The sequence below is a fragment of the Panicum virgatum genome, chromosome 9N (assembly GCF_016808335.1).
Source record: "Panicum virgatum strain AP13 chromosome 9N, P.virgatum_v5, whole genome shotgun sequence".
Classification (NCBI taxonomy): Eukaryota; Viridiplantae; Streptophyta; class Magnoliopsida; order Poales; family Poaceae; genus Panicum; species Panicum virgatum.
In genome coordinates, this window is record NC_053153.1 from 28,718,063 (window position 1) to 28,744,734 (window position 26,672).

Genomic DNA, 26,672 nt, shown 5'->3' on the forward strand with positions numbered 1-26,672 from the left:
GAGAGGAAGCGAACTCTCGACACGAGGATTTATCCCGTGATTCGGATTGCCACAAAGGCGCCCCTACGTCCACGTTGTTGAAGCACTCACGAAGAGTATCGCTTCCCGGCAATCAAGTCTCTTCCGTGAACACAATCACAGTCATCTTTATCCTGATCTTCACTAAGGGAGATTGCCCACGAAGGAGGGGTCTCCATCCCCCGCACAATGTCGTCGACGCCGCTCCACACCAAGCCGGAGGGTCGTTGACTTGCCGGCGAGCCACCAAAGCTCCAAAGATGGCCAGCGCACCAAGATACAATGTTGGTTCACTCTAGAACCACAACACAAAGATCTAAACCTTGCTTGATCACTCACTCAAGAGCTAACCTTGCACTAATGCTCACAAAGCTTGTGCTAAGGACTAAGGATTTGATCTTTATGCTCTTGGATGGCTTGGAGGTGTTCTTGGGTGTGAGTGGGATGTCCAGCTACTCCAGCAAACTTCAAATGGCCGGGGTGAGGCGTATATATAGGCCACCAAGTCTTGTAGCCGTTGCTCTAACGGTCAGCAAAAAACAGCATACCATCGGATGAACCGATGCCTCTGTATGGGGCGGCGTCGGTTCACCCGGTCACTCTCAGACCTGAAATAGCCGTTGAGCTTCTGACGCACTGTCTGCGACACTACCGGTTTAACCGATGACTGTGTGTCGGTTAAACCGGTCACTCACAGCACTCAACTAGCCATTGGCGTCTTTCTCTCCTGCTGACGTCATTACACCGGTGCTATGCTCCGATGGACCACCGGTTCAACCGGTGCTGAAGACTTGGCTCCTGCGTGCTTAACATCGTCTCTGGAACATAGTACATCCAATACACCGATGCCTAGCTTGACGCCGTCGGTTCAACCGGTGACATGGCTATCTTGACTTGGTCTTCGCTTGATCTCCATTTGGTGCTGAGATTTGCACCGATGCCAGGGTGTCGGAACTTCCGACAACCATCGGATGCATCGATGCTACATGCATCGGTTCTTCCAGTGCTCCTGTTTTCTGCAGAACTCATCCAATTCAGTGTTTCTTTGAGTTCTTTCTTCGTGTATTGCTTTGTATGGCCTTTTTACTTCATCCTTGGGATCTAGAAATGTTCACTTAACAAAACCATTAGTCCCATTGATTGTGTTGTCATACGATCACCAAAATCACTTGAAATGGCATAAATGGTGCCATGTTCATTACACCTTGGAAGCTATAGCGGCCTTACAAAGTATAGCTATGAAAGACAAGATTGTAGCTTTGCTCACATACAGGTCAATCAACAAAATAACCACGTCCATTGTGTAGCGTTAAAGAGGTGAACTTTTTCGTCCTGTGGTGAATAAAATGAATATTGACAGTGAAGATGAAGCATGGCGCATTAAGCAGCAGCATCCAGATCAAAATCTCACTGCTTAAATGGAAATAGAAAAGTGGGATGCGCAACACTCATGTTACTTTCCCCTTGGTTAAGCCATCCATGAAAACAACGGCACAATTTGCAGGTTTATTCTTTTTGCTTTCTCCTCCAACACCTAGCTTTTCTGCCATATATTTATTAACAGAGTCGGGTCCACTCAACGAAATGTGAGGAATATTGAGTACTCTATCCTGCTTGTAATGAGTGAATTGTCAACTGTGCGGTGTGATCGTGCGCTTGGTCTTTGGATTGCAGGTACACGGGCGTCGAGTGTCGATGGGGAGCTGCCGTGGAGGTGATGTGGCCGATGGACCGTGCGGTGGACGGCGGTGAAGGGCTGCCGGGACCGGAGCTCGGACCGGGTGGCAACTGTGGCGTCCACTCCTGGATCGAGGGCGCAAGTAGCGACGGAAGGCGGGTTTCTTGGTTTGCGCCACAAAACCAAGGAGGTGGACGGCGGTTGAAGACGCCAAGTCGTGGAGGCATGGGTGTCGGTCTCAGGACTGACGGAGGTGACGGGCGTCGACGGCGTCTAGGGCCTCGCTGCGGGCGAGGAGGTGACAGGCGTCGGGTGGCGTCTAGGGCCGTCAGAAGGCCGAGGCGGGAACGGCGTCTAGGGCCATGGCGTGGACGCGGGAATCTTCCCGCGCGTGAGGTTTTGGCGGTTTTCTCAAAACCGGCCACCTACCCGGGTTTCGCGGACCCTCCAAAACCGCGGACTGGATCTTCATCAAGATGGCGGCATCGTGGAGAAGACTTCGTTCCGAAGAAAGAACCTCGGCCGTCGGATGAGATCGTGTACAGGGGGTGCTGCAGGCCAACCGGTCTGACCGGTCCAGCGTACCGGTCTGACCAGTCCCGCTGGTATAAATACCCCTTCACTTGTGTTAGGTTTAGTGCGGCTTTTGTATTCTGTTCGTGGACTCATTAATTCTCCAGGCCGCCGCCCCTGTGCCTCCCTCCCTCTGTTCCTCTCTTTAGAGTAGATTTTGTCCATGGATTGTTGAGACCTTGAGTGGGATTTGATTGGGAAAGGAGGCCCTATCCTCCTCGTGCCCTCTGGGCTTTTGAATCGATTCAATCCCCTCGTTTTTGTGCCCGTTTGTGATGGATTTTGGTTTCGTTTTTGGTGCACACGATTGCGATGGTTCCATGAGTTCTTTGCTGTGATTCCCGTGCTTCTAGCTCTGTCCTAAACTCTCTGGAATCACTAGCTCGTTCGAATTCGATTTCTTGAGCTCTAGAGAAAACCCCACTCCTTTTGATCTCATCCCGAAATTCTCGTGCTATGGATATCTTTAGGGTGAGATCTCTTGGGGATACGTTCTTGGGGTAGAAACGAAGCCTTCCTCCGAGTTTCGTCGATTTTAGTGGTCGTTTGGTCGAGATTCATCGTTTGAATCCAAGTTTTCGGGGGTTTTCTGGGTGCCACCGGTCAGACCGGTAGGCAAGACCGGTCAGACCGGGCTGCTAGTTTTTGAACAGCCACGACCGGTCAGACCGGTCCAGTGCACCGGTCAGACCGGTCCAGGCAGATCAGTTCTGCAGCTTTCCCGATTCGCTTCCGATTTGCTTCGTGGTTTTGCTCACTCGTTCGAGGCCTTTTGTGTTGGTTTAGCTTTTCCATAGCTATTCCAAGCTCTGGTCAGAACTCTTAAGGGCTTGGGTGATTTTCGGGATATAGGCCGACGGTTTAAATTTCGAAGAAATTTTGATCGGCTCCCATTCACCCCCCCTCTGGTCGTCGGCTTCGGTCCCTCAAAATGCTATGAAACATCAATAACTATTGGTTCGTCTAAGCATATGAATTATTTGTAGATAGCAAATCTCATACAAAGATGTTGATCCGAACGCAATGATATCAATACCATAAAAAACATTGGCATGGAATTTAATTTGCAGCAGCACATGGCATGATATAGCAAAGGCAATTTGGGGGAATAGATGCTCACCTTGTGTGTTTGCTAGTTCCTTGTGGATACATCCTCCATTCGAATGCATACTCAGCTCTGATTTTTCTCCTACAAATTTGATTGTTCAATATCCTTCACATGGATTGCCTCTGCAAATGGGAACAAATAAGAGGTATGAATATGCCTTCAAAATATCAAAGCAGAGGCCGCCTAAGCTGCACCAAAATCTTTGCATTTCCCTGAAATCATGTAGCTACGTTATTCTCTTGTCTTTGAAACACTGAAAAACGCAAGAAGATAGTATGTTTAAAGTTCCACACGATAAAAAATTGGTGAAGTGGTGAAATTGGTAAAAAAAAACCAATCAAGCAATCAGCAGCACAAGTGCTAGATTCATTTTTGAAGCAATTCAGAGCTATGAAATGGCAGATCAGCCTCCATGAAGCTTTAGATCAGAGAATGCAACTATTGTCATGAATTAAACTGGGCTACCTCTTCAGATTCCTGAAGTGAACATGATTCAGCTGGGCATAAAAGAAATCAGCATTGAACCAAATAGAAGCACACAAATGCAAATTTTACCCGAGAAATAGATGGCTGAAGAATTTTAATGTTCAACCATTGAACCATCTATTGGTCCTACATATTCAGCATGCTTGTTCTCCTGGACAATCTATGTTTGGAGAAATATTATGGTCTGTAATCCATATATATTGTTTCAAATAGCTACATGAAGAAAAATGCATTCAAAAAATAAACCAAGTGTGCCAGCTAGCTTATAGCATTTTGTTATCATGAGGTCAAAGGCCGATGCTAGTACAGAAAAGAGCCCCCAAGTATATAATGGTACATTGGTACTTCTCTATGTATACATCTTCAGAGGCAATTTTACGCAAGTCACCTATACAATGCCTGGCAAGAAGATACAAAATATGGTAACATCTTGTCAGGCATAGAATGGAGTCTTAAAGCAAAAGGAACCATATACTGTATTACCTTTGCCCTCTTTATTTTCATTTTTCTTTCTTCTTGCTCTATTGCTCTGTCATTTCCATGAGCCAGTTCCTGAACAGTGGTAAAACAACATTTTACCGTTCCGTCGCATTCTTGATGCATTGACCCAAACACTTTATTACTTCACCTAGGCATTGACAAAATAGCCACTGAATATTTATGTTCCAGCAAGGCAATGTCGATAAACAGGCAGAGAAGAAAAAAAAAGCATAATCTGTCCCAATCAGAATTTAGACGATCATTACACGCCAATGCTAAAGGCAAATGCACATGGACATGGATCACCTAAACGGCCAAAATTATACAGCACAGTGTCAGATTCTCTGAGATGGAACAAAATTCACAAAAGGTATCTGCACATGAACAATTGTCTTAAGTATGTAAACCAATGCTTGAATATATACTCTGCACTGTTAGAATAGAAGTGCACACAAACAGTAGGTATCTGCATACAATTAGTAAGAAAAGACCACATAAAAAATCAGGTAAACACCACATTAAAGAATGAAACACGTTTATTTTTCCTAATCGTTCTTTCAGTAATCTAATTCTAAAACCTTGCATTTACCAATTTGTAATCATGTCACAGTTTCCAATCTTATTGACCTTTGCAATGCTGATGTTGTAGTTGAATTGCAGGGGCTGTTGCATTTAGTAGGCTAGAGGTTAATTGTATATTAGGTCTAAACTCCTAAATCTGAAAACTTAAACATAGAAGAAACAATCCAGAAACAGTTAGAAATTAACCTGGGTAGCTCTCCTATGCCCAGTTCTATCCCAGCAACTGTAATTCAGCTTCATTTGAAATGTGACATAAAATGGGTAATTCTATTGTCACGGGCTAGGGATGGATGAGAGTTGGTTGGAGGAACGTTGCGAAGATTGTATTCAAAGGAGGTAGGCGGCCTCGTCGGCGCGCCGGAGCTATGGTTGAAGCTCACAGTGCGGCAAGGAGGCAGGAACCCAGGCCAATGTTCAGATAAAATCTTAGATGCCAAAACTAATCCCATGTCATGACTTATATTATGCCAAGTCGGGTAACAGACTCCAAAACAAACTAACCGAACCAATCTAATCTAAACCAACTAGGACTCTTCTTGTTGTCTTGCGTCACCTCTTGCTAGTTCTCGTCTGTTGCCTTGCGCCGCCTCTTGTACGTGAGTCCGACCATAACATCTCCCCCCCGGAGAGGCAGCTCGTCCTCGAGCTGGAACTTCGGAAAGTGCTGTTGGAATTCTTCAAGTAATACCCAAGACACATCCGTTGCTGGAGCTCCTGTCCAACGCACCAAGAGCTCGCGCTGTCCTCGTGCTAGGCGACTTTTGATCACAGACTCCAGTTCAGGCATCACCCGTCCATGCTGCAATGGAGGCAGTGGAGGGATCTCAGCAGGAGGCGTGCCATGGAAGGGCTTCAACAATCCCACATGGAAGACATCATGAATCCGAGACCCAGCAGGCAGGGCCAACTTGTAGGCAACTTCTCCAATACGGTCTAGCACTTGAAAAGGCCCAAAGAAGCGAGGACCCAACTTTCCACGACCACGAACGTTGAGGGAGGCAGCTGGTCGGTGTAACAAACGGAGCCAAACCCACTGACCTGGTGAAAACACCACCGGGCGATGGCGCCGATCATAAATTGCTTTGTAATGCTGCTGAGCCTGCTCCAAACGATCTCTGACCTCAGCAAAAAAATAAAAGAATTTGCTAGCCTATGCAGGCATACTATTCGTGAACAAGGTTGTAATGATTAATGATTAATGATTAAATAACACATTCTGAGTGTGATTTCCTTCTTAGACCAGGTCAGATTAACACAGGAAAATTTGAAAGATGAGACGCAGCATAAGTGAGAATTATCATCATCTATTGCTGGATTACGATTGTGTAGATTATTAAGTCTTAAATCTCCCCAACTAATTGATGTTCTCCGTTGTGAATTCCACATTTTTCACTCATTAAAAATTTGAATATGATACATTTATTTCTTCAAAGAATATTCACAAATCACAATCTAGAGAACTTATAGGAAGGATAGAATTGGTGTAATGGATGGATTGTTGTATTGCATTGAGGCTTCGACCGGTATATATAAGAGTACATGACTTGGGGGGCAAGACTTCCCGGGATACATATGGCAGTCTACGATACATATATCTACAACTACCAAATATAAATAGAACTAATCCAACTCTCTGTAATTATGATTTGCATTTTGTATGCCTCGAAAATGCACAAATACTGCTTTTTCAATCACATGAATTGTCACCACATAGAATGTTTCAGCTGAAGCATTTGTTGTAATAAAGATAACCTTGTTTCGATACATAATATAGTTTGGTTTCCGATTACTAGTCTGCTAGCAGACACTACACAAAATTGCAAAACAAAATCATGTTACCTTCTAACAAACTCCACGATTACGATTTTCAGGAATTTGTAAAGATCCATCCATACAGCAGATAATCGAAGAGTTCATGATCAGATATCACAGAGCATGAGTTGAATCTTATGCTCTCATGTCAACCCTATCCATTTCTTGAAATGTATCGCTGCTTCTCTCCTTTTTAGTTGTGCTTCTGTTTGCACCTTGGGAGCCTTTTTTTTGTACAATGTTCTGTGGTATTTAAGCCACAAGGACTTGTACTTGTATTTGTCAATAAACATCTCACTTTTTTCCATCATCTCTATAACTTCCATGGCTCGAAGGAAGAAACCACCTCTTACAAAGCAATACAGCAGAGAGTCCAAGAGCTCCTGATCAAATTTCATAGAGCTTGAACCAGCCAGAACTTTCATTTCGCCCCACAGGTCTGTCACCTCCACATATTTGCCACCAATGGCAGCATAAGCAGCTATTAAAGAATGAAAAGTTTGTGCATTTGGCACATGGCCAGAAGCTCGCATCTTGTTCAGTGCACTGTGAGCATCATGCATCAATCTCTTTTTGCAGAAGAAATGGATGACATTATTCCAGTCATGAACAGCATGATCAACCATATGACCACTTCTGACTTCCTCCACTAGCCTGGCCGTCAAAACAGCTTCATTGTCATCAGAGCCTTGCACTAAAGTCTGAAATTCCTTGTGACCAGATTTCAAAACATTTGAATTCTTCAATTCTTTAAAAAGATGGAGAGCACCTGGGGTGTTACAATGACTCACCCTAGATTGTATCAAATCCTCATAGCAGCTTGTGTCAAGCTGAATGCCTGCTTGTTGAGCATCCTTCAAAAGCGCAGTTATGTCATCTTCATGTTGGCCCTCTTTGCAATAGGCTTTTAGGAGTGACGAATAGATGGATGAACCGACTCTAATTCCAGAGAATCTCATTTCATCCAGAAGGTCATGTGCTTGCTCTAATAACCCAAGAGAAATGCACGCATTTATCACTTGAACAACAAAAGACCTTTCAACAGACACAGGAGAATCTTCTTTGCTTGCTTTCACAAGAAACGACGCCAATGCACTGATCTTATCTGCTTCCAGAAAAGCTTTAACGAGCTTGGCGTACATTGTTTCAGTTGGATGGAGGATACCATGTTCAGATTTCACCAGTCCAGCATGTTCCTGCAGCTTATCTGATAACAGCTTGAGTAATTCTCTTGCCTCCAATTCAAGTCTTGCAAAGCTATTGTCTTTGAAGAATGAAACATAACTTAGCATTTGGCTATTAGATATAGGTTTCTCTGAAGAGCATGAATTGTCAGCCTCAGTTTTCTCATAAGGCAAATAAAGTTTCCTATTTTCAACAGCTTCAAGAACTGCTTTAGCTGCTTCCAATGACCGCTTTGCATTCTTACCCTTTCTTAGCATAACCAGCACCATATCAACTGCAGAATCCAAATCCCCAAATTTCAAATGACAGGAGAGAAGGCAATCATAAAACTGCCTGAACTCTGATTCGCTAAGACCATAGGCCTCATCAACATGCCTCTTTAATTTCTGAATCTCATCTCTGCGCCCATTCCTTTCATATATGCGGGCAATAACAATCAATAAGTTGACTTCAGGCTTCACACCTATCCGAGGCATTAGTTCGAGAAGCTGCTCCGCTTTTCTTGTAGTACCAAACAAGAGGGATGCAGTCAGAACAATGTTGAATGTAAATGAATTGGGTTTCATTGATAGCAAAGGGCGGTTGCTCTTCTTCCGCGGATCAACTCTATTATTCTGGAAAAGGTAACCAAGCTCCATTACAAGGTCTGCAGCTAGAAATGCGCCAGTGTTGGTTTGACACATATGAACAACAATTGCCGACCATGCTGCAACAGGTGGGTATGTCTCCATCTTTACCAACTTCCTCACAACATTTATAGCAAGATTAGGCAGAGCACTACGTGCAAGAGTAAGAGATAGGTAAATCAGGGGCTCTTTATCCAACAATTCATACTTCTCTTCAAATGCATGGCTGACCACATTGTAGGACTGGTTAAGCCAGTGAGCATCACAGCTCTCTGCCAAGCCAGTGATGAAGCTTGCTCATCAAAACGGAATTTCTTGGAAGTCCATCCATGTGAACATGCTTCTCATAAGCCCTCCATGCATCATCAAATCTCTGCTCATTGATTGCATTCTCTATCTCCAGAGCTAGCTGAGATGGATCACGAGCTTGGACTAGAACTGTTTCGGTAATACTGGAAAAGCAAGCGCCATGGCTACCTATATTTAGCTGTGGTCTCAAGAATTTGGCATTATTATCACCTGTTCGGTTAGTCCCATGACACTTGCAGTCCAAGCAGTGTGGGTTTTTGCAAACAAACAAACATCGAGGACCTAGCAGTAATGAGGATACAGCATGGCGTGCATAAGCTCCTGAACAAATTCTTCCAGCACGAAACATTTGCCTGCCATGGATAACAAGGGTCAAGTGGAAATAACTCAAGACTAATAGGACAAATGTTACTTTCAGAATGTAGCAGGTTACACCATTAGAATAGCTGGAGTTCGGCAATATTCCATCCCAATTTATAGGACTTTACATCTAACAGAGCCTAACAAGAAGGCAAACACAGATCATGTGTGCCACAAACATATCGAAGGGGAAGTCATAAATCGCATCCTTTGAGCGACAAAGATAAATAAAACAGTATGAGAACATGACACCCTAGCAGCTCCATATTTCCTCTCCGACGATTTGATTTAACTAACCAGTAACCATCTGGTTCATTCGTTCAAGCATCACGACGAGGGCTGAAGCGTGACGGAGATTGAGTAGAGAGTACGCACCAGTCGCCGTGAAGGGGATTTGCCGACGGAATGGGATTGGCTCCTATGCCGCTGTGGCCCGTGGCCGTGCACCGTCGCGGAGTGCCAGCGCCGCGCGTCCCACGCGGGAAACGACAGGGCGCCGGGCGTAGGCCGGCCGGGGCGGCGCCGGGGTCGGAGACGCGGCCTGGACAGTGGAGAACGGGCGGGCGCCTCGCGGATCGCGGAGGCGCGGATGAACGGCGCTCGACGGCTCGCGCGGCCGCGGGTAGCGGGGGTCGGGGGAACCGAGGGAGCCGGGGCGGGTTCAGCGGTGCGCACCGGCGCGGCGGCGACGAGGAGCTGAGGGAGCTCTGCTGTTGGTGGGTGGTGGTGGAGCGCCGGCGGCGACTCGTGGGTCAGTGGAAGCACAAGTTGGAATGGGCCTCCAACGGGTGGGCCGGGAAGGGAAACGCACATGCCCAATTGGCCCAAACAGCTTTGGACCGGGACGACCACGATTGTGTGATATAAGTAGATGTGTCCTAGCCCAAAACTACCTGGACAATACCGACAATGCAGCTGGATCAATTTTGGGCTAGGGAAAATTAATTTTTTGCATTTAAATGATATAAAAACTAATTTTAAATGCAAATTAAATATATGTTTAATAAATATTTAAATACTTAATAAGTACGATATATAAAAAATATTTCACCATTAAATAAAGGCAGCGTACCTTCGTATGCAAACTATGGAAACTCTAATCTGGACCATCGGATCAACATCCAAGAGGAGGGGCGCAGGGGTGTGGGAGGGGGGATTTGCAAAAGTGTGATTACCCAATCCAAGGGCGGATCCAGATTGTAAAATTATCACATCCCACATGCTCCTTGGATGTTGATCCGATGGCCCAGATTGGAGTTTCCATAGTTTGCATACGAAGGTGGTTTGCATAGCATACGTCGCCTTAAATAAATAAATAATTTCATTTATGTAAAATAATTTTGTCATTAAATAAATATATTAAAATAGTTAAACTTAATTTTTTTAGCATTAAGAATATTGAAATTAACATTATTAGTCCTCTAGATTTTTAAATACATTAAATGGTGTACATCATTAAGTAATTAGCTGTAGAGATAAGTTTAAAATTGTTTCACTAGTTATTTTTTATTGCGGATACGGGTATGGTCAGATATTACACATTTATTTCTGATACGAATATGGAATCAAATAGAGAAAAATTCTAAGAATCGGATTCGGATACATCTATACAACACCCATATTAAAATTAGATAGATAATTCGGATGTTGAGCCATCCATATCCATCCTTAGCTGTCTGCAGATTGCAGTGCTTCATGCCAAGTGCCGATGCAAGGACCGAAGATTCACCCAAACCACCACCCGCGCGTAGTTCTAGGGTGTCTTTTATACGTAATGATGCAACCTTATGTGTACGCTTCAGGTATAGAGAGGCCAGGATTCCATTGTCATCTACTCATAAAAAAGAATACGTACGTACTAGTCAACACTGACACCTTCTGCACCGTAAGGACCGTAGCCTTTCTGATCGATAAACCAAATTTAGGTACAAGGTGATTTGCTTGGTGATGTGGCACATCGATCGATTTCAGTCAGAGGGACATAGATGCTTGAGCTGCAGCCCTGTTACTGTTATCCAGACACGTTTCCAGTTGCTTGTAGTGATGGAACACAACAGTTGCATGCATGAGATCAGGGCCGATCAGGCAGCTCGTCTACAAGGATCGGAGCGGCTACCAAAACGACGATCTAGCGGGCTCAGAACGAACGCTACACGCCTACACTACATCTGACGGTCGGAATTAAAACTAGCTAGCTAGCTAATAAAATTGCAGCGAAGCAGGAATGCAGCATGATCGATGGATCGTTTCTTTCTGATCAAGAGCAGCATCTGAAGCTGAATGTTGTCGTTGTTGCGTCAGGATTATTCGTCGAAGAGCAGCATCTCGCGGTACCGGCACTCGTGGCTGCAGAAGGCCATCTCGCCCCTGCAACATCATCAACGTTGTTCTTGTTCATCAGTTCGTCGTCTCAAGAAAAGAAGCCAAGGAACAGAAAGAGAGACTTTTGCTATGCAGTGAGTACTGACCTGTACATGAAGATGTCCTTGCCCTGCCCAAGATCCTTGCTGCAGCCGTGGCACCACCTCAGGAACCCATCGCCCTCACCGCTGGCTCCCACCGCCACCGGGAACCCGCCGCAGCCGTCGACGACGATGCGGCCGTCGAATATGTGCGTCGTCCTCAGGTTCGGGCCCCCGCGGGCGATGACGCGGGTGTAGCCCTCTGACGCCTCCATCTCACCCGGCGACATCATCAGGCGCCGCCGGCCTTGCGGGGAGGTGGAGCGCGCCACGCGGTCGGCGGCGGCGGCGGTGGACGCGGGGCTAGCGCTCCGGAAGCTCCGCCCTGTCAGGACCGTCGCCGCGGGCGGGACGGCGTCGCCGCCGTTCAGGGCGCCGGCGAGGCCGAGCCCGGTTGGCCTCGCCGGCTCCCAGGCAGGGCGGTGGCCCTGGCGGCGGCTCTTGTTCTTGCACCGGTGATTATCGCCGCCTGATGACGAGCTGGGCACGCCGTGACGGGAGAACGGGGCGGCCGTAGCCGCCGGAGACGTGGGGCTGCCGACGGCCGCCTGCAGGTGCAGGGTGGAGGTGGGGCTCATGATGCCGGCCTCCGCTGCTACCTGCGACGACCCGCCGGAGACGCCACCGTCAGCCAAGAACAGCTTGGGAGGCGGCGGCGCCAACAAGGGAGACGCCGCCGAGACGGCGGTCCCCGTGCGATCCAACGAGGCGTCGCGCCGCTCGGTGACCGCCCCAGCAGTCATCCTCCCCAACATCTCGCTTCTTCGCCGGTGTAGACTGTATGTAGCAGCTGATACTGCTGCAAAATTGCTTACCAGCTAGCTAGAATCATGCAGAGTCACACAGAAGCAGTCGAGCAGAGTGTGCAGCCAGCCATGGCCCATGGAAGAGCAAGCAACGGGCAAGGCTAGCTGATGGCTGTTAAATACATGCGGCATGCGAGTGAGAGAGGAGGAGATGAGCCCAATGCCAATCCGATCGATCGAGCGAAAAGATGCAAAGCAAATTGCAACGAAAAGAGGACGGACGGCGATGGCCCACCAGGCAGTGCATTGTAGAGGAAAGGGGTCGTGGAAACAAAAGAAGGGACGCGACACCTGGCAGCATGCTGGCTGGCGCCCAAGGATAATCATCAGCACAGCTGCGAAACTGTGAGCGCTCATGCATGCACGGAAAGTGCCATTGATCATTTGAGCCCTACCGGCTTTAATTCATCTGACGTTCGTGCGTAATTCGATCACGGTTACATTATTCTCGCAATCTTGCGTCACATATGATCCGTTTTCATGGAACTGGACGTGCTTAAAGATAGGATTAATATAGTATTCATCGAAGGTAGATTAACACGGGCAGGGACGGCGAAAAACCAGGCAATTAAGTGGTGGGGTCTCACCGCGCCCGACGGAGATCGCCAACAGTCGCTATTGTGACTGCAAGGTAGCCACTGCACGCGATCTGAGCCATCCATTTCCCCAGTGAACGGGCCAGATTAATTGCTACAGTGGTAAACAGTACTCCCTGCTCCGGCGACTGTTTAAGTTGCAGTCGCTATAGCTACTTACACAAGGACTCGGCACGGCGCCGCATGCAGCACTCTGCAGATTATGATTGGCCATGCATGCTCGTGACAGACTGCAAGTATGCCGATGCATGGATGGGCGCAGTCTAGCAACTAGGCTGCAATCCCTGCACCATCTGCGTACAAACGGGACAACTGCTGCATAAAATGGGGACAAAGCATATGGTTTTTAGCAGGCATTTGTGCTAGCTAGGGCCTTCTTCCCCCCCCCCCCCCCCCCCCCCCCCGGTGATGGTAACTGGAGAATTTGACCAGATCGAGCACCGATATCTGAATGGACGTCTCTTCGGAGACATCCGATATCTGAATGGACGTAGATACGGCACTCTACGGCACCAATAATCTTCAATGTAATATCAATGGGCAGTCGACACGTAAGGAGCATGTGGGCATCAAAAGGAAAGGACGTTGAAGGGGGCATCAAATCAAAGCCCCAACTATTCAAACTGGAGCGAAAGGGCCTGTAGCTCAGTGGTTATAAGAGCCTCAGTAACATCTGAGGTCCTGAGTTCGACTCCCCGTGAGAGCGAATATTTTGGGATTTAACGGCGTTGGGCATTCAGTGGTAGGCGATGTTCCCGTCGACAGCAAGACGTCTGTGGTGACTTCGTCAATCTCGATGATTTGCCGGCTCAGTCTTCGAAGATGTTCATAGAAGTAGAGTTTGCGTACGTGAGTTCAAAGGGGTGTGAGTGTGCATGCGTTGTGAGTGTCTACGTTGTACTGTGTAATCTAAAAAACTATTCAAACTGTATCCTGCTTCGTCGTATCCCGGCACCTCCTTAAAAAACCAAGCCCCGAATTTAAAACTGAATTTGTTTGCACTCGGGCCAGGAGGAGATGGCCGTCCCCCCCCCCCCCCCCCCCCATTCGACCAGTACTCAGGCTCAATAATTGTCTTCAGTTCTGCAGCTGGATGGGCCAGCCAGCCATCACTAGAGTTCTTCTCTGTTCTTCAGGGCCAGGATCCAGATGGTCCATATCAGAAGGAGCGGCTGAAATTGGATGGTCCAAGTAATAAAAAGTTTATCAGTTTGTGGATTGATATATACTTGCATTGGTAGCTAGCAGCACAGTGCATATATATATGCATGGATGGGTCCTTCTGTTCTTGTGGGCACTCTACTTTCTGGAAAAATTGGATGCCTACTTTGACCATGACCTAGCTTGCTAGCTTGAGATCAAAGTGATATACTCCAGATGTAGGGGTCCCTCATTCTAGTAGCTGCTACCATGCATCTGAAAGATGCATGTATAAGCGCCATGCCATTGTTAACTGCCATGCAGATTCAGTGGTGGGCACATCCCCACCCACACCCAGGCTAAAAATACTTGGTCTTTGGCTTAGCTTTATTTTTTGTTATTTTCATCTCATGTTTAGTTCTGACGACAGCATAAATGAAATGAACCTTTAACTATTATAAAAAAATTGAATCACAGATGTTTTATGCTAAATGTGCGCAACCTGAAGCCGTAGTCTCTGTACAAGGCTTAGCTTTCACTTTTGCTGGTAGTATACCAACCTTCCCTGTTTCTACAAACATTGTGACCCCTTTGATCTCACATGTTCAAACAGTCAGTGGAGGATCCACACGACAGGGCCTTAACGATCCCCTTTGATCTCACGAGCAATGATGACCTTGAGGTATATGATCACTCCATGAATGCCTATGAAGGCTTTCATCTTTTGTTCTTTTTTCTTAGCCTCTCATCTGAATACAGTTATAGTATCTTTCATACATGCACACACACCCACCCTACACATGCACACCTCACTCACACCCCCCATGTACAAACAAACCTACAACTAGACTCAGATCGACAAACCGCGTCCATCTTGAGATCACCGGATGACTCCATAGGCAACGGGCGCATTGCAATCCATTTGTGGCTCCACGCATAGGGGTGGTAAAGGGCTGGCAATTTTGGCCTAGATAAACTAAGGACCGGGCCCTAAAAGGATCGGACTCTAATCCTATACAATTACCCTGTACTCTACACACATTGTGACCCCTTTGATCTCACATGTTCAAACAGTCAGTGGAGGATCCACACGACAGGGCCTTAAACGATCCCCTTTGATCTCACGAGCAATTGATGACCTTGAGGTATATGATCACTCCATGAATGCCTATGAAGGCTTCATCTTTTGTTCTTTTTTTCTTAGCCTCTCATCTGAATACAGTTATAGTATCTTTCATACATGCACACACACCCACCCTACACATGAACACCTCACTCACACCCCCCATGTACAAACAAACCTACAACTAGACTCAGATCGACAAAACGCGTCCATCTTGAGATCACCGGATGACTCCATAGGCAACGGGCGCATTGCAATCCATTTGTGGCTCCACGCATAGGGGTGGTAAAGGGCTGGCAATTTTGGCCTAGATAAACTAAGGACCGGGCCCTAAAAGGATCGGACTCTAATCCTATACAATTTTGAGCTAAAAAATTAAAGGGCCAAGTTGGGCCGTGAAGTGACCACTAGGGCCATGGCTCATTACCACCCCTGAGGCTGTTGAGTTTAACCGGGGGAAACCTCGGTGAGAAACACCCACTTTAAACGCAAAGTCTAAGAAGCGACAGGTCGCGCCAGCAATCTATCGCGTGACCCTGTGGCCCAGCGGGCCAATACCGCTAGCCTGCTTCAACATAGAGAAGGCCACTACTGTCTCCAGTCCGTTTGTCTCATCCACAACGGACGGCCTCCTGCGGCAGCCGAACCAGGAGTGCGACTCCGGCAACTGAGGGAAGGCGACTCTGGCGAGGAGCGACGGCAGGAGAGCGCAGAGCACGTGCGGCGACCAGTGGGGGCGGTGCCCCATCTTCCCGCGGTATGTATCCCAAAACCCCCCTCCCCTCCCCCAGCTCTTGGTCCCCGTCATTTCGGTTCGATTCGAGGCGTGTGGTTTCGGCTCTACGGCGCGGCGCATGACCGCCAATTCGTGCGGTGGAGGGCGGAGGAGGAGGATGCGCATGTGCACGGGGGGTGCCCGCGCGGTGGTGCGCAGGGGGGAGCACGACGCCGTGGGTGGTGATCTCAAGCTGGCGGGCGTCGGGTGGTTGAGGAGGCAGAGGATTTGGTCCGATTTGGTCCCAGCAGGAAGGCAGGGAGGGCACAGGTTGGGGAGGATTTGAGCATCACCTCCCCCTCTCGGGATTTTGATGCCTAATCATAGCAAATTTGATGCCTAATCCTAGTGAATTTAATGCCCTAATCCACAAGCGAACAGCATCCCCCATGGAAAAATATTACAAGTTGTGTTATTCTTTTGCATGTAAATAGTGTCAAGTTTCAGAACGTTGTCGTGTCAAGTTTATATAGTCATGATATAGTGTCATATTGGGGCATGAGCACTGTCAAAGGCTACAATATAAAGTGTCAACATAGATATATTTTTTTATCTACTCTTTTCCTGCACCACAAGCTATTTGTGTTATAGTGACATGTTTTTACTCTTTCTCTGTGTCCGTTCATCATGGCTCGGAAATAGAAACTTCAAACTTTGGATCATCCTTCTCCATCGAGAAGGAATACAAGAGCATCTTCTAAATCAGATTTGGGAGTTGGTGCTACTGGTGGTGGTGGGGGAGGAGGGAGCTCATAGGCACAAGATGATAGGGATGCTGCCCTCTCGCCAAAGAGGGTATTTTAAAAAAAAAATAGATTTGAACAATAAGGTCTGTTTTTTTTGCGTGCCTTTTTTAGACAACAAATGAGATGTGTCAAAAATTTTATGGTACACATGTATCAACTTATGAAATTCATAATATCAAGTTAGTTATATGAGGTATCAAGTTATATTCTGTTTTCACATGTAATTATTGGTAAGCCTATATCAATTTATGCAATTTTTTTAATGTCAAGTTATATGCGGTATCAAGTTATTCTTTTTCTACATGTAGTTATGGTACACCTAGGTTTGTGCTTTTTTATACTGCAATTGAGATCTCGGAGTTACGGTACACCTGTATCAACTTAATCATTTTTGTAATCTCAAATTAACTTTTGTGAGGTATAAGTTATTTCATACGTCATGTGTCAACTCATGTCAAATATGTCACACCTTTCTTTTTTATATCACAACCTTTTCTTTTTATCACAACCTGCGTGTCTTTTTTCTATAACCAATATATTTTGGTATATTTACTAGTTTTTTATTGTTACAACATGGCAAGAAAGAGAGAACTTAAAATGCCAAATCTGCCCCCTTTCCGTGGAGGAAGATGAGAGCAATGTCTGGGATGGAAGTTGGGGCCGGGGAACTCAACAGACCCAACAAGATAGCAAAACAAGGACAAGTCGTCAAATATCAAGGAAAATTCAATAAATGAAGATCCATCAAACAAGTGTAGGACTATCAAGGGAAACCTGAAGATGCTAAACCTTCCTCGGAGGAAGACAAGCTCAACTTCTATAATTGAAGGGGTCAAGGCGAGCGCTCGGAGACAAGAAAAATAGTGAAACACTCCCCTGAGGTTGACAAGATTTATCTTATGTGGACATACGACAATTTGCTATTGTGTTTCTCATGCTTTTTTCACGTTTCAAACTTTTGTTTGCAAAATTTTTTAGTAGCAACTTATGGTCATATATTATGTCAACTTGTGTGATTACATATGGTAATTTATATAGTTCAATATACCAGACACAACTTTTTTAGATATTGTGCTATCAATCTACATTCATTCTGATATCAACTTGTATAGATTGTTCACTATCAATTTATGTATGCTCTCATTATCAATCTACACCCTTCTGACTAACAATTTTATCAACCTACACATATTTTATGACTATCAGCTTGTGTATTCACATTGGCAAATTATAAGTAACAATTTCTATGCCATTCATCTTTTATGTAAATTGATACTATCTCTACATAAGTTGTTACTATATTTCCATGAGTGTTAAGCAATAGAAGTTCTCTACATAAGTCAATACTAATAAGTTGATACAAAGTATCTATTTAATTTAAGGTGCTAATAGATATAAACTATTGCACTGTACAAAATATGTTGCTATCTGTCCATGTATAAATTTGTATTAGACAACAAGTCACTATGCATTTGTATATAAGTCATGGTTTTAAATAGCGGGCTATAGCCCCTCTATTGCGGAGCTATAGCCTTTTTAGAGAGTCTCCGCTACGCTATTTGTATTTATGCCGCTATGACAGCTATGGACGCTAAATTGCGCTATAGCTGCGCTAAATGGCGTAGCTTTAGCACCGCTATAGCCGCATACTTAGCTCAGTGCTACTATTTTGATCTTTTAGACAACTGAATATTGAATGTATGAATTTTATTGTATTGCCAACTTAACTAATGTCCCCGTAGCCCTACAAACATATTTATGTTTATGGAATTTTCTAATTACTATATTTTTGTGCATCTATTACTTGTATTTTTCATGGTTTAGTAGTAAATCGCTATTTGCCATAGCCCGCTATAGCCTTCGCTATAGCCTTTTAGCTTCGGGAAAAAATACGTCGCTATTTACCATAGCCCGCGATTTAAAACCTTGATATAAGTTGTCATTGTACAGCCAGCATAAGAAGATAATTCTATACAAATGATTTCAAAATATATCAAAATGGATCTTATATTGTAGATATTGCTGTAAAAGGATACAATGGTGCAAATAAAATTGAAAACGGATCCTGAATGAGAGAAATATACAAATTTGAAGAAAACATCATCTCTATATGAGTTGTAACGAAGTAAAAGTTATCACATATTCTATACATAAATGATATTAATAAATTGATATAAAAACTCAATATAAATTATAATAAAAAGTTACGATATTGTACAGTATACGTTGCTATGTCTATGTGTGTGCACATGAAGGAGAAGTTATTATTTGTAAAATATAATACAAATTGTTACATAAGTTGTACATATGTTGTGATTGCATATTCAATATAAATTGATAGTTGTATAAAATAGCTTCAAAATATACCAAATATGGATCTAGTTTTGTAGATCTCTTTGCAAAGAATACAATGGTGCAAATGGATTTAAAATATGATGTGTGATGAGAGAGTTATGCTCATTTGAAGATAATATGTCTATTTTGTAATGGTGACATCAGTAATGATGTCAGTCGAAAGCGATAGTTTTCCCAAGAGGCTTTGCGCGTGGGTGTTGAGAACCAACCGGGACCAACCATGCATGGGCACGAGCCAGCAGGAGAGGGAGGAGGTGCGCTTCCGTATGCTCTGGTTAGGCGTGGGAGCACAGGATAGGGTCGCGACCCGTCGCGCCTTTTCCCGGCCCAACTTCGAACCTAGGGTTCGAACGCTGTCGGTCAGGCTGCACACCAGCAGCGCTACCAACCGATCTAGTGCTCGTTCTCGGCTTTCATCTTTTGTAGTCAAGCACTCAAGCATAAGCTCTCATTCGAGGTCACCCTCCTTGTTGTTAGGCTGTGTCATCTTTCTGATCCCAAGCTCTAACTCTCATTGTAGGTCGTCACTCTTTTTGTGATGATAAGGATTTCATCGATTGTCTAATTTGTACGTGCTAAGTTTCTAACCCTCCTATTAGAGGTCACCATCTTGCCTTCAGCATCCTACTTTGTGTGCTTGTCTCCTTGATGATGGACAGTACTCCAGTTCAGTACATATGGATGTACAACCATATCCTTCTCTTTCTTTTGTCTCTGCAATAATCACGCCTCAACTGTCGCATTCACAAGTTAGCTCAGAAAACAAAAAAGCTTTGCGTTCACAAAAGATAAAGTTATGGCAGCCAATGTTGGACGAGTGCAAATGGCAAGAAATCGCTGTGAACTGTCACTGACGAGAGGTTTGAAGCTCAACTGGTCAAGATCAGCACCTGTTCACAAAAAAAGAAGTTTTGGCACTGTATCTTTCAAATGATAAAACTAGTAGAACACAATTAGCAAACATGTCCTCGCCCCCTCTTTCAATGCGTGGATGCAAACCTATCACCTCGATGGAAGATTAATTGCACTTGACAACCTGATAAACAAAGTTATCACCGGCCCAGGTGTCATGTAGCGAGCCTGTGTTTGGCTTTTGTTGTCATCTGAAAAAGCAGCCTATGACTAGTAACAGTGATTAGCCTTATACAATGGTGGCAACGAACAAGTGGTTGCAGTAGAAGTATACAATTTATTAATTTAACCACCATAACTGATTGCAGTGTTATACATACGCATGGCCCCGAATTTACAACTTTTGTGTCAGCAATATATATTTTTTCTTTTCACATAATTTACCAGTTGCAACCACTTTGGGACAGCAGGAATCAGATGCCACCATAAAGGATTCATCCTCTTTGAGAGCAATGATATCATTTTTGCCAACATATGGATAAGGGTTTGTCAAATTGCCTCCAAAGGTTGGTCAGTGGGCTCAAAACTCGGCCCCTTTTCTTGGTTTGTGCCTTCCAATCCAAGGCTCCTACCAAGTTCCTACTAATCCAAAGTCACCACTACTTGATCCGCACACACTTTCCATGCACAAGCTCCAATTATGAGCACAACTTTGATCGTTGTGCAGTCTTAGTTAACAAACTGATGGGCCCTACATTTCATATGGCAAGGATGTATCCAAGTTAACCACTGGCACTCTTCTACTGCAACCACATCTTGAGTATAAGGATAGCAGTATGAGACAACACCCTACAGACAGGTCTGTAGCAAGCATATCTTGATCTCGGCCTGTACGTCCTTGAGTTGCGACATTTCAAGGTACTCTAGTAGGCATCAATTAGCAGTCGACAACGCATGAATTCAATCAAGACACATCTGATTGAGTGATCAAGCTAGTATTGGAGCCTGCCAGGAATCAAGATGACATCGTGCTAGCTAGCTAGAAATGGACTACTACTTCCTTGGTGGTCTCATAAACAGACTCAAGATGACGAGGAAAGTAGGTTGGTGGAGATGGAACAGCTTGAATCTCAGCCTAATCTCTATCTTACGCGACAGACTGACGGCGATGGATTAGTTATCTTGTTTCGATCAGTGTTTGTTTGTTCACCGATTACAGCATCAATTAGAAGGTAGGAACTTTTTACAAGACACACCCACATGGTCAGGAGTGATGAATATTTGCTCGCCCTTATCCAAAATGATTGGATTGCATATGCTCTCATATGCTACACAATGGATATTGTATATGATCTCTTTTTACTGCTAACTGTAGTAGATGGTACACAGTGGATAAGAAAGTAATTCACCTTTTTTCAAAGGACGAAATGAATGCGTTATTATTCACTCATCTATACGTCGAGATAAAGGAGGGCAATATATGTGTATCTAGCTGCTTGCTTTACTCTGCATCTACATACTATCAGCAGGAAAAAGTTTTGTTTTGTTTTGACAGAAACGGAATTGAATTATTTCAATTACAGCCTCCTATCAGGCCGTGAGGCCGTCATCCTCCTCATTCAATGGCATTTTTTAGATAAATGGAGGAAATAAAAATATTCCAGCCTCCACATCTTAAGACAATTAGCCCTATCATTAATGACATGAAAATTAAAAATATCAAATAAGTTATTAATCCTGCCTAATCCTGATTGTCAATGTTAGGAAAATAAGATCAGTTCCATCTTCTTTGGGTCAGAAATTCCTATGGGCTGGCTACTGACCAAAAAGATTGTCTCTCTCTTTTTTTTTGAGAGAGAGAATCGGGTCCATATTTCATTTCATAGTTTGCATCGTACATCTTACAAAGACACCCTTTGATGAAAGAAAAAAACCACACACATCCTTGTAAGAAGATCCCGGTCGTTCTGCTCGCCGACGGCCGGAGGAGACAACCTGCAGCCGACCACCATCCCACAAAGCAGCAACAAAGTTTGAACTGGCCCCAAGAGAAGCACGCCGGAGAGACCAACATGCCAATAAATCGCTGAACGTACAGGCCGAGAAAATGGCCGATGGCCATCGCTTCGCCGGTGATGTAGGAGTCTGACGCCACGCCGCATCAACTTCAACACGCCGACAAGAAGAACACCCAAAAGGGATGCAAACCACCAGAAAGGTGGGAAAGCAAACCACCGACCCGATTCCTCAGGATAGTGGTAACCATACCTCCCTAGAATCTTGTCGGAGAGGGCATCTTCGCCGGTACCATCCCCGAAGAAGATGAAGGAGGGACAAAAGAACTCACCGATAAGATCTAGAGCTTCAAGCGAATCCCCAGATCCGGTGAGGATGCAGCACACCAGCCCTTCACCGCAGCCAACACGCACACCAGCGAGGTGGAGAAGGGACCGGAGAAACTTATTCGTTAAAGGCGACGTCGTCTCCACCGACCGCTCGCCGTCATGACATAGGAGACCTACGATAGGTACTATGTACACCAGACACCTCAATCCCCATTCCCCATCCTCTCCAGTGCCGAGACGATCACCGAAGAGGAGGGGGAATGGAGGATCTCGGCGCTGGACTGGAGACTCCCTCTATTCGCCCGCTCTCAACAGTAGCTCTGGAACCGTCGGGAGGAAGAAGAGCCGTCCCTTCAAAAGATTGTCTCTCTGGTAGCTGATTTCTGAAGCAGTCACCAAAGGTCCATGCTGTCCATTAACTGCAAAACGCACACAAGGCCCAATAAACTACCGTATGCATGAACAATATGCTGGTTGCCTGCACTTAATAAGAATGTTAGTGCTCAATTAAGGGATCTCATACGTTCAGTTCTATCTGACGTTAGGATGACCCATGAGCTAATATTGTAGCGCTACAACACGTCGCTACAAATCGACAAATGTATGACACTACTATAAAAAAAAGACAAATTAAATGTATCACACTATGTAATGGAAAATAGGTTAAACAACTGCTAGGCTTCCACTGCAGTAGGGTATGTACAATGGTGTAGACTGTTGTTGTCTGTAAATGTCTTAAACACTGCACACAGACAATAGAATAGATAACTTATACAATGGAGTGTCTGTTAGTATGTCTGTTAACTATTTAAGTATGGAATTGATCTTTGTATACCATCGTATGGTACTTCTCGCACAAACGTTCTAATGTTGAGATTTGCATATGATATTTCCTCATCAACGATGACTATTGTCACGTACATGAAACTGCATATCAGAATTACAACTTGTACCCAACTATCAGACCATCGTAAACAACAACTAACGAAACAATAAAAAAAAATGAAAAGAGGACACCACTACACCTTGACCTTATCTCTTCGGTCCTCTGTCTCGTCATCCTCCCGTGACTCTGTCTCTCTCGTTTCTTCGATTCATTTTCTTCTTTCTCTATTCCGGCGCAAGGGGCGATGCTGAGCTTTCAGCTCATCCAAGCGCGGCGTCCGATTGAGGCAAGCGATGGTGCGGATGGAGCATGGCGTCGCGGCAAGCACGAGCGACCGGATCTAGGCTGTCATTGCTGGCGGCGCAAATGTGCATCCCAAGCGCAGCGTTGCGGTTGGCGCAGGGCTGCGCGGTGCAACAAGCGGCGAGCAGCCGGAGGAAGGTAGGTACCAGTTCTTTCGATTTGCCGCCATCTCTGCCTCCTCCGCCCGTTTGCGTCGCGGCCGGTGTCGCGGCCGGTGTCACGGCGGCCGGCTCGGCGCGACGGCCAGCGCTAGGCGGGAAACCGCACGCTCGCGGGAAGGTTAGCGCGCCAAATCGTAGCGGGGAGCACGGGATCTCTCACCGCTGTTGCCGAGTCGCAGCCGCTCCTACAACGGGTGGCTTGCTGTCTACATCATCTGGCAGCACGAGCGTGTGCCGTCGTCTCGCGAGGTGACGGCATCGTCCGGTTCTTCGTTTTACTATCTCGGTAGTCGCAATTAACCGGATATAGACAGCATCATTATTGGCGTTGTACATGCCCTTAAGCTTCTCCAAAAGCGCTGCCTGGAGAAGCAACTTACTTCTTCAAGACACAGCTTTTCGGATCGAGAAGCTAACCTCGGATGTTTGGGGATGCTTTTTCCATAAGCGTTGGGTGGAGGGAACTCAAATTAGCATTAGTCAAAATGAGAGATGGAGCGGTGGTGGTGGTCCAAGCTGTCGTCTACGCGGTCGCCGAGGCCCTCATAAGGGCACCCGCAACAGTGTCCATAAGCTCTCTATAAGCCTTCCACGTAGGATAGAGAAACAAGGAGAGAGAATAAGTTGTCGCCAGGGCTAGCGAGAGCCGCTAGCACGCGCCTCTGTGTTGAGTGGGCCCCGTGATCCGGACCGATTGGGCGACGGGCTGAGCGCGACGAGCCGACGACAGGGCGGGGAGCCGGGAGAGCAGCTCGCCGGTCTCACCGGGTGCGCCATGGAGTGAGGCTCGGTCGAGGCCGCGGAGGAGATCCGGCAAGACAGACCGATGGCGCGGATGAGCGTGGAGGTCGAGCAGGCCAGTGAGCTGCGGACGGCGTCACGGGCGAGGGTGATCTCCTACGTGATGCATGCTATCTACGGGCGGCTTCTGCTCGTCGCGGCCACCCAGACCTGCCTAGCCTTGCGTGAAGTCAGGCGAAATCGATCTCGTCGATGGCCTCCGCTGCTGCGAGCAAGGAAAAGCGCGGCCAGAGTGGCGGGCGAGCTGTCGAGCGGGCGCACAAGGTGGAGCGAGCCTCGGCCGCCGCGGGTAGGATGGAGACGGTGCGTGGCCGTTGCCGTGGGTGAGCATGGCGGAGCGGAGTCGGACAACGTGCCAACAGCACAACCGTCGAGCGTCGAGTGTGGCGAGGAGCATCCGTCGAGCGGGGCGAGGAGCCCGCCTTTCGCCGACGAGCGGACGGAGGAAGAGGGCATCCATGTGCGTCGTTGGGAGGAGCAGGGCTGCAGGGGAAGGGAGAAATAATTTTTTCTGACTCTTGGACCCCACGAGGCCATGTAAATCGTGATGTGTCATCTATTTTGCTATCTATAAAGTGATGTGTCATCACTTATGGAGAGCAGCTTGCTACAACCATTGCGGGCACCCTCAATGGCCGCAGTAAGCTAGCTCTCTATAGCAGTATTCACGTAGGAGACCTTATAGATTACTTGGCCGCCATTGGTCTTACTATAGCACAGCACATGTGGGGTCCACGTTTCTTCGTTCCTTCGTCTTCTCTCTCCCTCATCGATCTCCGCCCGCCCACCGCTCCCCGCCTGGCCGCCTCCCCGGACCGTGCGGGCCGCGCCTCTCTTGCCCCCGCTAGCCCTCCATATCTTCGTTGAACTCAAATGAATTGATTGGACTGTCAAGGCTGCAGAGCTTTCTACCACTTTCATCCCTCCTTATCCCATTGGTCATTATCAAATCAATTCATTCTCCTGATCCGACTGGTCATTTTCAGTCACTAAGAACCTTCTTGGAGGTCTGTTGTCACCGGGCACCCTGCGTCCCTGTTATAGAAGCCATGTATGCCTCCCTTATCTTCTTCAGTTTCACAACCACATCGCGCGTCGTCATTCTTCGGTCCGGCAAATCATCAGAGCATAGTAATCCTATTTCAAGCACTGGGATCAGAAAGTCATTCAGACTCCCAGCAGGGTCTTGCTGTAGCTGCTCATCCACAACATACATAACATTTGTTGGAATGGCCTGATGAATACATCTCCTAATGTCTAGCTCCCCAACAAACATAGGGACCGTGGGCCTTTTTCCAGTGAATACTTCAAGAAGCATGACCCCGTAGCTGAATACGTCACTTTTTCTTGACAGCCTTCCCACCGATCCATACTCTGGCCAAGAAATTTCCAAACAATATGAAAACACTGGAGACACTAGAAGCAAATGGTAGTATTAAAAAAAAACTAGTTCAAGCTACAGTAAAAGGTGAATTACCTGGTGCGATATAACCGATTGTTCCAGCCATGCTCGCAGAAACTGCGGAGAAGTCATCACCCAACAACAATTTTGCAATCCCAAAATCCGCCACATGTGCTACCATGTCCTCATCAAATAGAACATTGCTAGGTTTTAAGTCACAATGCAGGACGACCTCACAATGATCATAGTGAAGATACTCAAGTGCCACGGAACATCCAACATAATTTCCAATCTCTGAAGGTACCCCAGTTGCTCTCTGCCTTCAGTGTGCATGAGAGCCTCTAAGCTTCCGTTTGGCATATATTGAAGGACCAAGGCTTTGAAGTCAAGATTGGAGCAGGTTGTAAGTATACTTATCAAGTTGCGGTGTCGGGCCATGCGCAGGACACGGCACTCGGCATCGAAGCTTCTCACAGCTTGTTCTAGATGCATGTTCAGAACTTTTATCGCGACCATAGCTCCATCGATCAATTGTCCCTTATAAACTTTTCCAAAGCTTCCAGCCCCAATCAGACTACTCTCACTGAAGTTGTCAGTGGCTTGAACGATCTCATGGTAAGAGAGTAACCTGTGGTTGACCATGTCAACTAGACGAGGAGAAACCAGCGTCTCCTCCTGCCTTTTGGTTTTCTGCCTCACTAT

The 26,672-nt window shown here is 46.1% G+C and overlaps 1 protein-coding gene and 2 pseudogenes across 1 annotated transcript; all 3 read right to left on the reverse strand.

Annotated features, from left to right (window-relative positions):
* Positions 1-6,555: 6,555 nt before the first annotated feature.
* LOC120689746 lies at positions 6,556-9,965 on the reverse strand (annotated as a pseudogene).
* Positions 9,966-11,096: 1,131 nt separating this feature from the next.
* On the reverse strand, positions 11,097-12,640 carry LOC120693201 (FCS-Like Zinc finger 8-like). The gene is made up of 2 exons (XM_039976620.1): positions 11,686-12,640; positions 11,097-11,584 (listed from the first exon to the last, which is right to left on the reverse strand). Exons 1-2 carry the CDS (start codon positions 12,432-12,434, stop codon positions 11,521-11,523), a joined length of 813 nt encoding a protein of 270 aa, XP_039832554.1. The 5' UTR covers positions 12,435-12,640; the 3' UTR covers positions 11,097-11,520.
* Positions 12,641-25,549: 12,909 nt separating this feature from the next.
* On the reverse strand, positions 25,550-26,668 carry LOC120693308 (annotated as a pseudogene).
* Positions 26,669-26,672: the final 4 nt, after the last annotated feature.

What these genes read in the sequence shown, in the direction of transcription:
- LOC120693201 (XM_039976620.1), bottom strand. Translation starts at nt 12,434, where the DNA reads ATGTTGGGGAGGATGACTGCTGGGGCGGTCACCGAGCGGCGCGACGCC. An exon ending in AAGGACATCTTCATGTACAG is followed by an intron (nt 11,585 to 11,685) that starts GTCAGTACTCAC and finishes ATGATGTTGCAG; the next exon opens with GGGCGAGATGGCCTTCTGCA.